Source organism: Typopeltis vanoorti, chromosome 2 (genome assembly GCF_054136105.1).
Source record: "Typopeltis vanoorti isolate ZY-2024b chromosome 2, IOZ_Tvanoo_1.0, whole genome shotgun sequence".
NCBI lineage: Eukaryota > Metazoa > Arthropoda > Arachnida > Uropygi > Thelyphonidae > Typopeltis > Typopeltis vanoorti.
This window is the reverse complement of record NC_143550.1, coordinates 91,374,132-91,391,655: the sequence shown is the minus strand read 5'-3', so window position 1 is coordinate 91,391,655 and position 17,524 is coordinate 91,374,132. Positions and strand designations below refer to the sequence as shown.

The window sequence follows — 17,524 nt, the reverse complement described above, 5'->3', positions numbered from 1 at the left end:
AATATCCACACAATAATTGCTATGTTAAAGCGAACCTTGACATGTAAAGATAGGGAAGTAATTTTGCATCTTTATAAGGCTTTGATACGACCACACTTGGATTACTGTGCACAGAATTGGTCTCTCAGGTTCCAAGTGGATAAAGAAGCTGTGGAAAGGGTGCAAAGAAGAGTTACAAAAGATTATATCCAGATTATGGGATTTAGATTATGAGGACAGATTGTGAGTATGTGGATTACAGACTCTCTGGTTAACAAGAGAAAGAGGGGATGATATGATAGAGGTCTATAAACTTTGGGTGTTATACCATTTTAACTGATCAAATTTTTCGTTATATGGAAGGTGGGGAGAGAACAAGGGGGGGCATCCATGGAAGTTAAATTTATTTGCAGTCAAGAAAGGGGTGAGAGCTAGGTTTTTCTCCCAGAGAGCGGTGAGTGAGTGGAATAATTTGCCCTTACAGGTAGTGAGTGCATCTAGTATGAATGAATTCAAGGGTAGGTGTGTTAGCTGGGTTGGATAATTTACAGCCTCCCTCGATGAGTCCTTGATTCCCTGGATGTCTCAGATAATAATAATAATAATAAGAAGAAGAAGAATGTCTTCATGCAGACTTCAGTGTTCACAATTCAGACGGCCTCACTTTATTAATTCCGCTGATTAAGCTGGAAGAGATGCAGGATATTGGCTGTCAACAACAATCATAAATTGTCCATCTCCCTATTGGATTACCTGATAGCTCTCTGCACTCTCACAACACATTTGATCTCTTCTGAACCATTTCTCCTGATAATTATGCTGTAACTATCAGCTCTCCTCTTGGTAATTCTGACCATAACCATCCAAGCACTTTTCATGCAGAATGTCTTTCACCCACTTTCATTTTCTTGTCCTTTGGTATTACAATAATGCAATGGATGGCTCATGGCCCTATGTCATTTTTACTCCATCTTTTGTTGGACTGACTCTCTGATTTCTTCAGATTACCATCTTATGATATCCTGTCCAACTTTGGTTAAACTGCCAATTTCCTGGAAATGGAAGATGGCTTCCTGTCTTGAAACTTCTCCAGCAATATCAGAGTAACTTGGGGTTCTGTGTTTTTGCCACAATCTTTCGTATCCATGAAATGACCTTCTATCAGTAATCAGAAATCCTTTCCATAACTTGCCAGTGGCAACATGTTTTCATTCCTCTTTTTCCATTTCACAAACCTTGCAGTGCTCATTTTACCCAAACTTACAAGATCTTTCATAATCATTACCTTAAAATTACATTTTTGCCTTATTTCAGTAAGATCAGTATCTTGTTAATTTCGCTGCCACCATAGTACTATCCCATATTATTTCAACACAAAAGATGTTACACTTCACATACATCATACACACACACTTCATATACTTTTGAGAATTCTAAGATATCCTTGCAATATCAGATATCTCTTCTTGAATTTATTTATACCTCTAACTTCTCTTGCATGATGTTATTTCAGGAAATTAATAGCATAGACTGTATAATAACTAAAAATGTAATTATTATTTCCTATATTTCGAAAACATGCATGCAGTCGCACTTCAGTAACAAAGATGGAACAAGAGAAACACAAGCAGGCCTAAAGTCTTGTAACTATGCCCTATTGGCTTTGGTTAGACTTGGTTATTGGGCTTGAATCTGTAGATAAAGTTTTTCCATATGAGAGGCAATTTGATGCAACCATATTTGTACAGGTTGGGAACCCGAATAAATATGGTTACATCAAACTGCCTCTCATATGGGAAACTTTGAGAACAAAATGATACAAGATGAACAAAAAAATTAATTTCAATTTCTAAGTCTTATAAAGTATGCTGTTTGTTTTAAATTAAATTATGTTTATTGTTTTTATATTATTATTGTATGATCATCTCCATGAACTCAGAAGACTCGTTGTGGGAGACCCACACTAACCTTTATATCCTCATACAGTGCTCATCATATCTCTCCTTAAACTCATTCACTGTCTGAGCACTCACAATTAATTCTATCAATCCATTCCACTCACTCGCCTCTGTCCAAGCAAACAATCCAGTCTACACACCCTTACCAATGCACTCTTACACAACTTCCAGGGGGTCACCTCTATTTCTCTCTCTCTGTTCATCATGTGTTGAAAATTTTCCTTTGTGTCAATTTTTTTTATATAACCCTTTATAAGTTTCTGTCATGTCCCCCTCTTTTCTGCCTGTCAACTAAACTTTGTAACACACCTTCAAGTTGCCCTCTCGGGAGGGGGGGGGGGCATTCCACAGACTTGTAACCAACTTAGTAACTGATTACTAAATCCTCTCCACCATCTCCTCATCCCTAAAAAAAAAAAAAAATAATAAATAAAAATAAAAAAATATGTGCACAGTAGTTCCAGCCAAACCATACCCATATGAAGATAGATAATATTATTAGTGTGTTTTTCAACAATAAGAAATAAGTAATCCTATGAACTATTTTGACACCTTTTGCAATATGCCCTTTGACATTAACTCTTTGTCTACCATTACCAGGAAATCCTTAGCCTCATCAATTTCTTGCAATCTAGCACTAGTGTCCAGTATAATGATACACATTATATAATCTGTTCATCCCAAAGTTTATAACCTTTCATTTTGCATCATTAAATTGATAACCATTATCTGTTGCCCACAATGCCAGTTTCATTTAATCATCCTGCAAGAGATCTACATCACCTTATCAACTATTGCTCTTTCTAGTTTTGTATCATCAGCAAACAATTGAATATCCCCCCCCCCCTTAAATCTTTCCATGTATCACTGATATACAAATTAAAGAATAGTGTCCCTAGTACAGAACCCTGAGATACTTTACTAGTCACCTTCATTCTCCTAGATTCCACCCCACCAGCTCATATCCATTCCCATTTGCTGTAACATATGTAAAAATATCATTTGCCTAATCTAATTTTGCTGTCACTTTATTATAGAGTCAGTAAATTAGTAAGGCAGGACCTACCTTTTATCATCTCTGCTGCCAACCATCAAGTATCATTTCCTTTCCACTCATTACTGGATTTTAACTTTAACTAACTTTTCTAATACTTTAATCATCATTCTTGAGATATTAATTAGCTTTCATTTTGCTACTTCTGCCTTGGAGCTATCTTTATGTAAACAGAACTGTCTTATCCTCTTTCCACTGCTTAAGTCTCAGCCCTCCTTCCCTGAACTGAGATTTAGATGAAACAACTTACTTATCTACATAAATAATGTTAAAGATGCTTTGGACATGGAAGATATATGTATAGTAATATACTATATTATACACATATAATATAGTATATTAATAGTATATATTATTAAGATAGTATAGGCACATATAATATACATTTCACACACTGTACATGTTGCATTCACGACAACGTACCATTTCTCAAAAAGTCTCATACCATTAATTATGTTTCTTTTTTGTACTGCCTGATTTGCTTAATTTCCAGATCCCATTTGTACTGCCATCTTATCATTGTTCATTGCAAGCTTCAAAAACTAGTAAGAAATAGTCTGTTTTGAATACACAAATCTTCACAATCACTAATGTATGCTAAACTATAAAAAAAATAATAAATAATCAAAACTACACCCAAACACAAACCCTAATTGCTACTTTACTACAAAAATAAAACTTATATTTTTCAGCAGCAACTTTTGCCAGCCTTTGACAAATTACAGTGGTTAGTTTATTATAAAATTTCTTATAATGGATAGTTTGCTACAGTGAGTTTCTTATAGCATTGTAGGACTTGGATCAGAGCTGTTCGGTAGCGTGTTATAATGAGTGAGAATTTTATAGTTGTTTGCTATTGTGAGAGTTGACTGTGTGATTGTTTGTAATTCTAGTTCCTCCTAGAAACTGATCATATGATTCTAATAGGTAGAAGTTGCTTGTAATGCTTATCATCAAGAAGGAGAAGATGAAGATGAGGATGAGGGTGAAGAAATTGCAGAAGGAGATGATGGAGTGTCACCTAAAGAAGTAGGCCATAATATTTATATTCTCTGTCACCAGTTGGCTCAACATAACAAAGATTTGGCTTCTATGCTAAAACCTAATACTCTGGAACCGGAGTCCAAAATGAATCAAGCTTTACAGTATTATGCTAGCCACACTGCACAAATTGAGGTATTTCTGTTTTGTAGTTTATAGTTGAATTAAACTTGCACTGTATTATTTATTGCATTGTGTGCACACACACACACACACACACACACACACACACACACACACACACACACACACACACACACACACACACACCTTAGCTCCAGAAGTACTAGAATCACAGTGAAATTTTGTATACAAAAACAAAGCAGTCACTTGAAGAAGCTGAACGAGCTTACATTAATTACAAATTTTTCATAGTCACTTGTGCTCTTTATGCGAGTTTTTTTTCTACTTAGTATTTTAATCAAACTATTAGCACTAAAAACATATTGTTATTCATTTATTTAAACTTGACCATCAAAGAATATGCATGTAATGGGATAGTTGATATATCTTAGACTTTCCTGATCATTATGTCTAGAATTTACTGTATTGTCACATTTCAGTTTCTCTAAATGTATATTTCCATACTCATTCAAGCAGCCTATTCCTTGCCTACGGATTATTTTTTTTTTTTCCCCATTAAACATATAATCTCTGCCTTTTGCCTCAACTAATGACCATCAACCAAATAGGGATAGTACCCTTGAGTTGAGGAAGATACATGCCTCTAAGAGTAATGATTAAATAACCTTTTATTGAATTATTAACTGATATTTCACTTGGTCACCAAAGCAAAAAAAAAAAAAAAAATCAGAATCTAATGATCTCTGTCAGTGGCTTAGTGTGCACCAAAGCAGCTATCATCTAGAAGTTGGGCATTATATTTTTAATATTAACCATTAAAACAAATTGTAAGAACAATAAAATATTAACCATTCTTCTAGTTTAATAAAAACGTCATTTGCAAGAGCAAGGAATTTTATCGATGCCAAAATGGTCTAGGTCAAGGGTGGGCAACCATTCTAAGTGTGCATGCCAAAATCGCCAAATTCTTGATGCAAATTTTTTCATCTGCCAACCTAAATTTTGCTAAACATATTATTATTTGGTGTCTTTTAAGTATTAGGAGAAAATAATCAAAAATCACACTAGAGCAGTAAAATCAAAGAATATCCAATTTTACATGACTTATAGTAAGTGTGATTACTGTGAGTCATGTAAGATTGAATGAATGTAAAAATTAGTGACAGAATGTTTACTTAAAAGTCCTTCTACCATGTTGATAACATGGATATTTTCAGCCGCACAATTTAAAGACACAATTTTTAACATCAGCAAAAGATAAAAAATAATTCTGAATTTTTTATTTATTTATTATTTTTTTTTATAAATATCAATCAGATATAAGTTTTTCCAATATATTACAGTCAATGCCGGATTAAGGGGGTGGGATGACCAGGCACCTGCCCAGGACCCCAAAACTAAGGCTAACACTATGGCCTTAGAGCCTGCCCTCCTCCCCAAAATAATGAAAATAATGATTCGCAAATTTCAAATTCAAAATTGACAGTTTACTTCTGGAAAACATCAATTTGTCGTTAGAAACTTTACAAATTTTTAAATGCAATGGAGTCTGCCCGGGACGCAAAATTATCTTGGTCCAGTACTCATTACTGTGCACAATCTCATAATCATTTTACTTGACTAAAGCACAATAAAAGAAAATTAAATTAAAGATATTCTTTTATTAATTCTTAATCCCTTATGAGATACATAAAAATTATAGATAAAATAAAATATTATTTTATCTACATAATATATTAAACAGAATTTAATCTTTGCCATTTTTAGCAGAGAATATCAAATCAAAACTCACATCATATCAAATCAAAGAAAAATAGTGGCAGTTATATTTATTTGGCATCAATGAAACTTCTCCTGCTGCATCACTGATGACAGATAATTTATATCAGGTTTATATTTTGTAACCTTTAGAGATATCATGCACCACTAGTTTCATCTGAGGCCACTCCTATTCTGAGACTTAAAGTTCATCACTCAGAACAATGATTCACAAGAAAATATCAATGCAAAAATGGATAGTAATGCTGTTTCAATGATTTTTAAACATACAAAAGTTTCTGGAATAGTATTCCAAGTCCTTAGTACCCAATTTTCTGCACTTCTCTCTATTACTCCTGTCTCTAATCGCTCCTTTTTAATATTCTCCCAGTTAAATCTGAGGAAATTTCTGCCTCCAAATTGAGCAACTTTGAAAATTAATCAAGTGCATTTCATAATCATCCATATTTATCCATGAAAACATCTGCAAGTTTGTACATCAGTCATCATCATCATCATCATCAAATTCCTGCCATGTACCCACAAGTGGTGTACAGGATATGATAGTACTACATGAAAAAATTATATCATTACTAACTTCCTATCTACAATTTTCCTCCAAATCAGTCTGTTACTTGTCAAGACTCCAACATTATCAGATCTTACATTTCTATCGTCTAAGGCACTTTGTACCATATCAATCCACCTATATCTTGGTCTTCCTCTGGGTCGTTTTCCTACCAACCTGGCAGAGAACACTTGTTTTGCTAATCTTTACTTGCCCATTCTGTTTAGGTGACCATACCACCTGAGATTAGCTCTGCTAACGCATTCCGTGATGCAGACAATGTCAAGTTCTTTCCTAATATCCTCATTTTTAATATGATATTGCCATTGATGCCATCTGTTCACGCCTCTAATCTTTCTCAGGACTCTCATATCTGCGGTCTCTAGTCTTTGGTCAAGTGTTTTTCTTCTGACCCAGCTCTCAGATCCATAAGTTAAAACTGGTTTGAACACTGTCTTGTATACAGCTAATTTAGTGTTCCGACTAATTTCTCTCTTATTCCATATGAATTTATTCAACTGACTTCCCACCATACCAGCTTTGCTGATTCTGTTGTCTATTTCCATATTTAATTTACCATCTTCAGTAAAAATCGTGCCTAAGTAGCTGAAATGTTTTACTGGTTCCACAGGTTCTCCATTCACAACACAGTTGACATTTTCAATGATTCTGCCTATTTTCATTGTCTTTGTCTTTTTATTTCTGACCTTCATACCATATCTATTACAACAGCTATTCAATTTAGTCAGAGAATCTTGCAGACTTGTAGGGGATTTATTTAGAAGTATAACATCATCCGCATAAAGCAAAGAGCCGTTATTAACACCTCCAATTTTGATATCAAGTTTAATACCACTTTCCTTCATAATGTGATCCATATAGATAATGAATAACAGAGGGGATAATGTACATTCTTGTCTCACACCAGATTTAACATTAAACCATCTTCCTGTACTTCCTTCAATTCTAACTGCTGACTTACAACTCAAATAAAGACTAAGTATTGCTTGATATAATGCCCCATTGACACCATATAACTGCAGCGTATTGAATAGCTTCTCTTTTGGTACCTTATCATATGCCTTTTCCAAATCGACAAAACTTAAATACAGATCTTTGTTATATTCCCATGCTTTCTCGACTATTTGTCGTAAAGTGAAGATCTGATCCTGACAGCCTCTGTTTGGCCTGAATCCAGCTTGTTCTTCACCAAGCTTTTCTTCCGCAATTCTTCTCAACCGTTTCTCAAGTATACTTGCATAGGTTTTGCCAGGAACACTCAGTAGGGAAATACCTATGTAATTCTCACATTCAGTTTTATTTCCCTTTTTATATATGGTTACTATGAGAGCTCTACTCCAATCATCGTGAATTCGTCTCTCTGTCCAGGCTTTCTGAACTATGCAGTGCAGCCACTGTAAGACTCTTATACCACCATACTTCAACATTTCTGGTCGAATATCATCTACTCCTGCTTTCCTTCTTCCACATTTCAAGCCTTTGGTGGCTTTTTCTGCTTCAAGTATGGATATGTATTCCTGACTGCATGCCTGGTCAGTGTTTTTTACCACTGTGCTGTCATCACTGCTTGTTTCATTTAGCAGTTTTTCGAAGTAATTACTCCATACTTCAAGGATATCTTTTTCTCCCATTTTCATGTCACCTTTATCATCTGTAACTCCTTTTACAGCACTCTTTCCTCCATTCCTAAGCTTCTTCAACAACCTCCAGAATATTTTGCCACCTTCTTGATATTTATTTTCTATATTCTTGCCAAAGTCCTCCAATGACTTTTCTTTAGCTAGTTTTACACAGTGTTTAGTATTCTTGCATTTGTCTCTATATTCTCTAAGAGCACAAGGTGACTTATTTTCCAGGAACTTTTGATATGCTTTCTTCTTTTCCTTCACTGCCTCTTTAACTTCCTGTGTCCACCATGGAGTTCTGATTTTTCTATCCTTGCAGACAACCTCACCACATGCCTCTCTGGCTGAATCAATAAGGGTTTTCTTCAAGGCTTGCCACTGAATCTCCAAGGTTTGGTTCCTGTTCTCAAACTCTTTCATTTTTTCTTCCATAATCTTTGTGTATTTTAGTCTACAGTTCACATCTGAGAGCTAAAATACATCAGTATATCGCAGAAATGGATGGCTTCGAAATAGGTCATTTTTTTCTTATTACTTATTATTACTAAAACAGTTGATAGAGTTTGTTTCTTTATTGTATTTTTATTTGGTTCCTCTACTTAATAAAATTGTATTCTATTGAGTTAAAATATACAACTCAGCGAAGATGTTGTATTTATTTATTTAATTATTTTTTAAGGCGAGCCCTGGGTTGCATGCTGGAAAAAAGTCATTGCCATGCCAAGAGTTCCCCGCCCCTGGTCTAGGTGATGGAGAAGATCTTCTAGTGAATAGATAAATGTAATCAATTTTTGATAAAACATGGAGGAAGGCTGAATCTTATATCTTTTAATAACATGCATTTTCTCTAAGGTGCCTGCAGATATAAGGGGTGGTGATGAATTTTTTTGTGAACTCAGTTGGAGAGGTTTAGGCTTCAGAGAAGTATGTAGAGTTTTGTCAATTTTTTGAAGGGGAAAATCGCCGGTTAAAGAAGTGTCACAGTTGTGATTGATTTCCATTAGAGGTTATTATGGTCCAAACAGATAGTCCTACTTCCTCGTCATCCGGTAGCATCCTCTAGCAAGAGAGTTGCAGCAGATGAGCAGCTCTTCTCTATTTCTCTCTGTTTGCTGCTTCCATCATTCTTAAACCACTCCAATCCACGATGTCATTAAATCACTCTCTAGTTGGTCTTCCACGTCTTCTCTTCCCCTCCCCTCAACTTTCCCTTGTTGTATAGTTCTTGTCAGGTGTCCAGAAGAACCTCTCAGACAAATCTGGTCTTTCTTTGCATAATATTCTTGAGCAGTGTTCTTTCCATCCCAACTCTTCTTAAAACTTCTTGATTTGATATTCCTCTCTGTATAGCTAATATTTTCCATCTTTCTATAACACCACATTTCCAATGCATTAATTCTTTCCATATCTGTCTTTCTGAGTGTCCATGACTCACTTCCATAACTTGCATAATAAATTTAGTTTAATCCTTTATCCAAGTGTGAGCAAACAAAGTTTGCGCGTGAAAGTATCTTCAGGACTGGGGTAAGGTGGTACAACACCAGGGCAACCCGTTGCAAAGGTGGAGCAAGCTACTAACACTCCTATCTCAGTATCTCTTATAATGCAAAGCACATTTCCTTGTGGATATGTCTAATGTTATGCATTAAGGGAAGGACCACAAGCCAGACTAGTTTCGACCTTTATTGAGGTCTCTTCAGTGGGAGCCAGGCCCAAGTGGAGATACCAGGCAGAAGCATTAGCAGATCATCTCTACCTATAGAAGTTGCCAAATGGTGTGCCACCCTTTTTTAATAAATTACTCTGGATTTAGAGAAAGATGTTGAAAGTTTATTTTTCACTTGGTTAGAGTATAATAAATTTAGTTTAATCGTTGTCTGCTCACACTTGGATAAAGGATTAAACTAAATTTATTATACTCTAACCAAGTGAAAAATAAACTTTCAACATCTTTCTCTAAATCCAGAGTAATTTATTAAAAAAGGGTGGCACACCATTTGACAACTTCTATAGGTAGAGATGACCTGCTAATGCTTCTGCCTGGTATCTCCACTTGGGCCTGGCTTCCACTGAAGAGACCTCAATAAAGGTCGAAACTAGTCTGGGTTATGGCCCTTCCCGTAATGCATAACATTAGACATATCCCCAAGGAAATGTGTTTTGCATTATAGGAGATACTGAGATAGGAGTGTTGGTAGCTTGCTCCACCTTTGCAATGAGTTGCCCTGGTGTTGTACCACCTTACCCCAGTCCTGAAGATTCTTTCAGGCGCAAACTTTGTTTGCTCACACTTGGATAAAGGATTAAACTAAATTTATTATACTCTAACCAAGTGAAAAATAAACTTTCAACTTCCATAACTTGCAATACTCCAAACTGTTGCTTTAACTATTCCAATTCTAACATCTATTTTAGTATTCTTGTTTATTAAAATTCTCTTCAGTTCTACTTCAGTTTGTTAAATGTGGCAGAATGTATCAAAAGATGAGCTGTGAGCTGTTTCAAATTTTCTGCTTTCTACTGAAATGGATCCTAGGGTGTTGGCTGTTCACATGCTAAAAATTTTTCTAACATAACCAAACCATATGTCCAAATGGACACATTGTCAATGTGGCCATATTATTGATTTGAGTGGAGCCTAATGTAATTTTTTCATACTGATCCTTGAAAAGAATAGCATGCAAAGCACATCAGTTTGGTGGTTCAAACTCAGATTAGTGAGACTTTTTAATAAAGTGGCATTCCTAAAATGCTGTCATGATTCCCTATTATGTAAAAATCACGTTCAAATTTAAGTATCCAAAAACACTAAACATTTACTGATTGACTATCGTCTCTCTCTCTATTACAAGAGCATATCGATGCCATGATAGCCATATCAGCATTTGTACAACCATATGGTCACCTATATCATAATTCAGCTGTTTACAGTCACCAATGTTGTAGTGTGCTTTTTTCTACTGTGTGTGTGTGTGTATCTCTTTGAACCATACCAGCCTCCCTATTCAGGTAGTGCTGGATGAGCTCTCCATATATTGCATGCTAAACTTTCAATGATTTTCACAAATGTCTCATAAATATTTCAGCACAAAAAGAATTTTAAAAAGTGTAGCTTATTAAAGATTTATTCATTTGACCAAAAAATTAAAAATAAATAAACTGCATTTGTCACTGAAACATAGTAATTGTCTTTGTTTCAGTTTAAGAAAGTCTTACACATTTGTAGATTTTTTATGCCAAAATTAAAGGCACAGAAATGGGCTCACTCCCCCTTGAGAATCTTTTCATAAAACATGTAAAAATATTACATTTGACTTGATTCAAAGCCCACAATATGGTTATACTATGTTAATGATGCATTCTCCATTTGACCACATTGCTTGGATATGTTACAAACATCTTTAGCATGCCTGAAGAACCAATATCTACATGACATTCACTGTGAGATTGGTTGCAGCCATGTTATTGATATAGATTATCTGATTCTATTGGAAAAAATTACACTACTGTAGAGAAGTAAATCAGACCTGAATGATTCTTTTTGGGATCTGCCACAGTGATCTACAATACTTCCTTAATATAAACAAATTGAGCTGCTTCACTCTACCAGAAAACTGGGAAACAATCATCATGAGATGGTCTGCTAAAAAATTAAAATCCCTTCACCACATTCACAGAAGGCACTAGGTGAGACATTATATTTATGTAATTTTGAATCCATTCAAGTACATGCCAGAGTATCAACTTATGATAGTACCTAGGGAGCAAATAATTTGAAAGGAGGAAATGCCTTTGCTGGGGTTTGAGAGGAGCTTTTCTTAAAGATGACAAAGCATTTTCTAAAGAGAAGGGAATAGAAGACAGTCCTTTGGGTGTAAAGAAGATACCAGGGTATCTCCATTTCTCCACGACAGAAAGGCAATGCAATGGCCTGTCGTGCAGGAAAAACTGAAGAATTTGACCTTTAGCTTCTTGTCACACCTTGATGTATTACTGCTAGTGCTATTTGGTCTCTAGTTCCTCTACCTCTCCTAGAGCCTGCCTGTTCTTATGGAAACATGGTTGAATGAAGATGATATTCTAATAGGAATAGAAATGGAAGGATACAATATTTTTTGTGAACATAGAAAGGACAAGGAGGGGGGGGGGAGAATTGCTGCTGGTGATAGCAGGGAAATTATGTCTGCATAAGGTAGATATGAAAGAGGGAAATAGTGGCAGTGGTTATGAGACATTCTGGTATAATGTGGAGTTTGATAGGAAGACATATTTAGTTGGATGTTGCTATAGGGGCAGAAATTTGGAGGGTAATGTGATGAAGAAATGTTTAAACAACTTGGATTAGTTAACAAAAGAAGGGTAATTATTATGGATGATTTTAATTATGGCGGTATATGAGGTGTGGCTATTAAATAACGAGACTGGTTGCAGAAATGTAGTTTACTATAACAATTATGCAACTTAATTGTTATCCCCCCCCCTTCAACATACTCCCCTTTTCTATCTATACACCGTTGCATACAAATTTTCCATTGTTGGAAGCAGTGCTGCAAGTCATCAGGTGTTATCTGCTTCAGTAGCACTGCCGTTTTCTCCTTTACCTCATCCACTGCTAGTCTGGCTAACAGTGGAGCCAGATTTGCAGGAGAAGATCATCACATGTGATGAGAAGTGGATTTTCCAATACGATCCAGAAACAAAGAGATAATCATTGCACTGGAAAACTCCCACATCACCGAGAATAAAAAAAGCAAGAATTAGCAAGTCTAAACTGAAGGCAATGCTGATTGGTTTTTTTTTTATATCAATATATGGTAATGGTTGAATAGGTACCAGAGGGTCAGACAATTAACCAACATTATTACCTTGGGGTTCTGGCCAAGCTGAGAGAATGAGTGAGGAAGAAGAGATCTGATCTGTGGAAGAACGATGCTTGGATTCTCCATCAGGACAACACCCCAGCCGACAGTGCACTGTCTGTAAAGCAGTATCTGGCAGATAAGAAGATCCCACTGTTGGGCCATCCACCCTACTCACCAGACTTAGCTCCATGCGACTTTTACCTTTTTCCAAAGTCGAAATCCACATTGAAGGGCACCCATTTTCAGTCAGTGGATGAGGTAAAGGAGAAAACAGCAGCGCTACTGAAGCAGATAACACCTGATGACTTACAGCACTGCTTCCTACAATGGAAAATTCGTATGCAACGGTGTATAGAGAGAGAGAGAGAGAGGAGGGGAATATGTTGAAGGGGATAACAATTAAGTTGTACAATTGTAATAATAAATAAACCACATTTTTTGCAACCAGTCTCGTTATTTGGGAATAAGGAAAATAAATTTCTCAAGTTCTTAAGAGATAATTATCTCAGACAATGTGTAAAGGAGGGCATATAAGGATTTGAGAGTTTGGATCTGATCATTTCATCAGAGGATGTAATTGTGAGTGGAGTTCCATACTTTCCCCCAGTTGGTGAGAGTGAAGTGTAGAGGACATAAGAGAGGATGGCCTAATTGTGAGTGAGCAGGAGGTATTTGAAGAAATAAACAACCTTGATGTTAATAAGGCAATAGGATTTGATGACATATCACCACACATCTTAAAGGAATTTTCCAGGAAATTGGTAGTAGCATTGACATGCCTGTTTAATAAGAGTCTTACAACAGAAAGGAGAGGAAAATTGTTCCACTGCATAAAGAGGGTGATAAGGCTGTAGCTGCAAGTTATAGGCCAATCTATATATCTGGAGTTGTGGTGAAGGTACTGAAGAGATGGGGAGAAGTAGGATACAGAAATGGATTGATAATAACAGTATTCTCTGTGGTTATTAGCATGGGTTTGGTAAATGTATATCTTGTTTTACTAACTTACTTATATAATATAACAAGGTGACAAATTCGTCGGACAGGGGAGATGCATATATATACAGTGGTGTACTTGGATTTTGCAAAAACTTTTGATAGACTGCCACACGACAAACTGTTAAATTAATTGAAATAGATGGGATTGGATAACAGACTTCTGAGTTGGATCAATGACTGGCTATCAAATAGGTATCACAAAGTTGTATATCAGGGTGCAGTATCCTGAAAGAGGAAGATGTGGTGCACTGCATGGATCCAGTTTTAGGACAATCGTTGTTCAATTTGTATGCTGTATGATATGCAGCTGTATGATCTGCTTCCTCTGCTCAAAAGGAAGCAGAGGAGATGAGAGATCTAGGAGTGATGGTGGACAAGGATTTAAAATTCAGGGGACCACATTGCACAAGTTGTGAAGACTCCACATCGGATAATGACAATGATGAGGATGCTGGCATGCAGAATTAGAGGTTATGATGTTATATGATGCTATTATAGATACATCATATATATGACATATGATGCTATATGTCATAACTTCTAGATGTTATGACCAAATCTATGCACAATAATCCACATGAGGCCTTGATCAGGCCTCATGTGGATTATTGTACATAAATTTGGTCACTGGGTTTCATGGTGATGAGGATATGTTGGAAAGGATCCAGAGAAGATTCACAAAGGTAGTCAGGGGTCTTTGGAATGTGAAGTATGAAGACAGATTGAGAGAATGTAAGTTGCAAAGCCTCGTGAATAGGAGAAAGGGGAGGCAGATATGATATGAGACATAAACTAGTCAGGGGTTGTTATCAGGTTGACATGGAAGATATTTTTCATAGAATGGAAGAGGGGAGAACAAGAAGCCATCACTGGAAACTGTATAAGGACAGTGTGAGCAGAGGAATGATTAGAAGGTTCTTTGCATTGAGAGTGGCTGGTGAGTGGAATGCATTGCCTGTTTGTGTGTTGTGAATGTAAACACATTGAATCAGTTTAAAGTATGGTTGGATGAACATTGTGCAATCGCGTGTACCTTCCATGACGCGTCTCTGACTCCATGGAGGTCAGATGATGATAATAATAATAAATATAAATCCAGAAAGTCCAACTAATTTCCCAATCTCTGGGATTTGATTTTTTTGGGAATCGGGATGAATACTCATTACTTAAATTAAGGGGATATTAAATCCCCTTAATTTATATGATTTGAATTTATATGATTTATATGATCTTCATTTATATGATTTGAAGCTTATTAGCTCTTTATACTTAAATGAATACTCATGTTTTTCTATTCTCAGCTCTAGGAGATTTTCATTTTGACAGTTGTTCCATTGCTGATATGATTTCACTTTTCATTATCATGGGTTCCTCATCAAATTTTCTTCTTTCAAATTCTCCTTCATTGTTATCTTTCTGGTTCAAATCCTCTACATACTCTTTCCATATTTTTTTTCACTGCTTCTTCCAACATTTCCCTGAATTACTTTTTACAACTCCTAATCTAAGGATAAGCTTCTCTGTAACATCATTATTTTTCTAAATAGATCTCTTGTCCTACCCGTAATATTGCTTTCTTCAATTTTCTTGCCTGTCTCTGGAAATTTGCACTCAGTTGTGTAACCCTTTCTTTGTTTCTCTGAATTTTTATTTTGTTCTTTCCTCTGCCACTTGAATAACTTCTTCTGACAACCATTTACAGTCTTTCTTTCTTGTTGCTTTCCTTAATGTGTTCTTGGCTGCTTCTATGGCTATACATTTTGTTTCTTCCCACAGTTCTTTTAAATCTCTTCCTGTCTTCTCCAAACGCTTTAATTTCTTTTTTCAACTTCTACTTTAAAAGCTTCATTTATGTGATTTAAATCAAATCTACTACTGACTTTTTGTCTCTTCTTAGCCTTTAATTTCAATTTAACTTTAGCTATCAATAATTCATGATCTGTCCCACAGTCTGCAAAAGGCTGTGTTTTTGCTGCTTGAATCGCACTTCTCTACCTTCTGCTGGCAACAATATAATTTATTTGATTTCCGTATTCACCATTAGACAAAGTTCATGCATACAGTCTTCTTTTATTCTTATTTACAAATTTAAGGACGCAAAACACACATGTTGAAATGATTATTTTACTTATTAATAAAATAACAATTGACATTTCGACCCCAGTATTGAGGTCATCATCAGAAAAATACATGTGTATATGAAAATAAGCTACATGCTCTTGTACTCTGCAAAGATAAATTGAATCTATGCTGTTAATTGATCTTTTACTTAGCCTGACCTCTCGTGGTAAAAAAATAAAAAATAAACTCTACTAAAGTTCTCCTGTTCTAAGCTTTTCTTCAGGACTTGTACAGTTCAGGTTGCTATTGAATGTTAAAAAACTTCAAGTCTTCTTGTATTGAGATTTTTCTTTGGTTTGTTCTGGTTGCTATAATATAATGGTTGCAAATGTGTCCTGCATATTCTTGGAATGGTTAGACCATCATTTTTGTTCAGGTGAGGATTGTGTTTCAGCATTTCACATGCTTCTTTAAATTTCCTCTCGAACCAGGTTTTGGTGGGGTGTAAGGACTTGGTACCTTTCCAATCAATACTGTTGTATGTCTGGAGTGCATGGTCTGAAAGGCCGGTTTTTTCCAAAATGGAGGTATTTGATGTGTCGTTTGTGTTCGTCCTTCCTAATTGGGATGGCTTGACCTGTTTCCCCTATGTATGGTAAGTTACATGTGCATTATATTTTGTAAAACCCTGGGTGGACTAGGTGTGGAAGAGGATCTTTGGAAGAACTGAGTAGGTGTCTTAATTTTGTCTGGGGTTTAAAGGTGGTTTTGATGTTGTATTTGTGTAGTGTTTGTCTATTTTTTCCGAAATGCCTCTAACATAAGGAATGTAAATGGCATTCTTGGAATCTTTTTTTTTTGTCTTTAGTGGTGTCTCTGTGGAGGATCTTGTGAATAGTTTTTTTTACTGTATCCATTTTTATAAATGTATGGTTGATGATCTCGTATTCCTGGTTTAGAGCTTGTTCATATAAACAAATAGTTTAAGCTCTGTGTTTAAGGATGCTTATGACACCTAGTTTTTGTGTTGGGTGGTGGTAAGAATTTTTGTGTATGTACTGGCCTGTGTGTGTGTGTGTGTGTGTGTGTGTGTGTGTGTGTGTGTGTGTGTGTGTGTGTGTGTGTGTGTGTGTGTGTGTAGGTTTGTGGTAGACTGAGAAGGAGAGACAGCCTGGGGGAAGATGTGTGACAAGTATGTCTAGGAAAGGAAAAGAATTGTTTTTTTCCTATTTCAGTGGTGAATTGGATTTGTTTTTGTTGTTTGTTCAGGTGGCTAAGGAATGTATTTAGTGTTTCGCAGGCATGGGGCCAAATGACAAAAATATCATCAACATATCCTGAGCCAAATTTTGGGCTTTAGGCACACTGACTCCAGAGCTTGTTGCCCAAAGTCTTCCATATAAAAGATACTAAGCAATACATAGTCTCTATTTAAACTGTAAGTCATCGGTTACAATTGAAGGAGGTACAGGAAGATGGTTTGATGTTAAATCAGGTATGTGACAAGGTTGCAC

General features: G+C 35.9%; 1 protein-coding gene across 1 annotated transcript in view; it reads left to right on the top strand.

The window, feature by feature from the left end:
* Itpr (Inositol 1,4,5,-trisphosphate receptor) overlaps positions 1 to 17,524 on the top strand; it is a 1,112,489-nt gene that overhangs the window by 898,363 nt on the left and 196,602 nt on the right. The window contains exon 47 of the mRNA XM_090401920.1: positions 3,919 to 4,167. Coding sequence (XP_090258046.1) covers positions 3,919 to 4,167 — 249 coding nt within the window. The remainder of the gene's footprint in view (positions 1 to 3,918; positions 4,168 to 17,524) is intronic.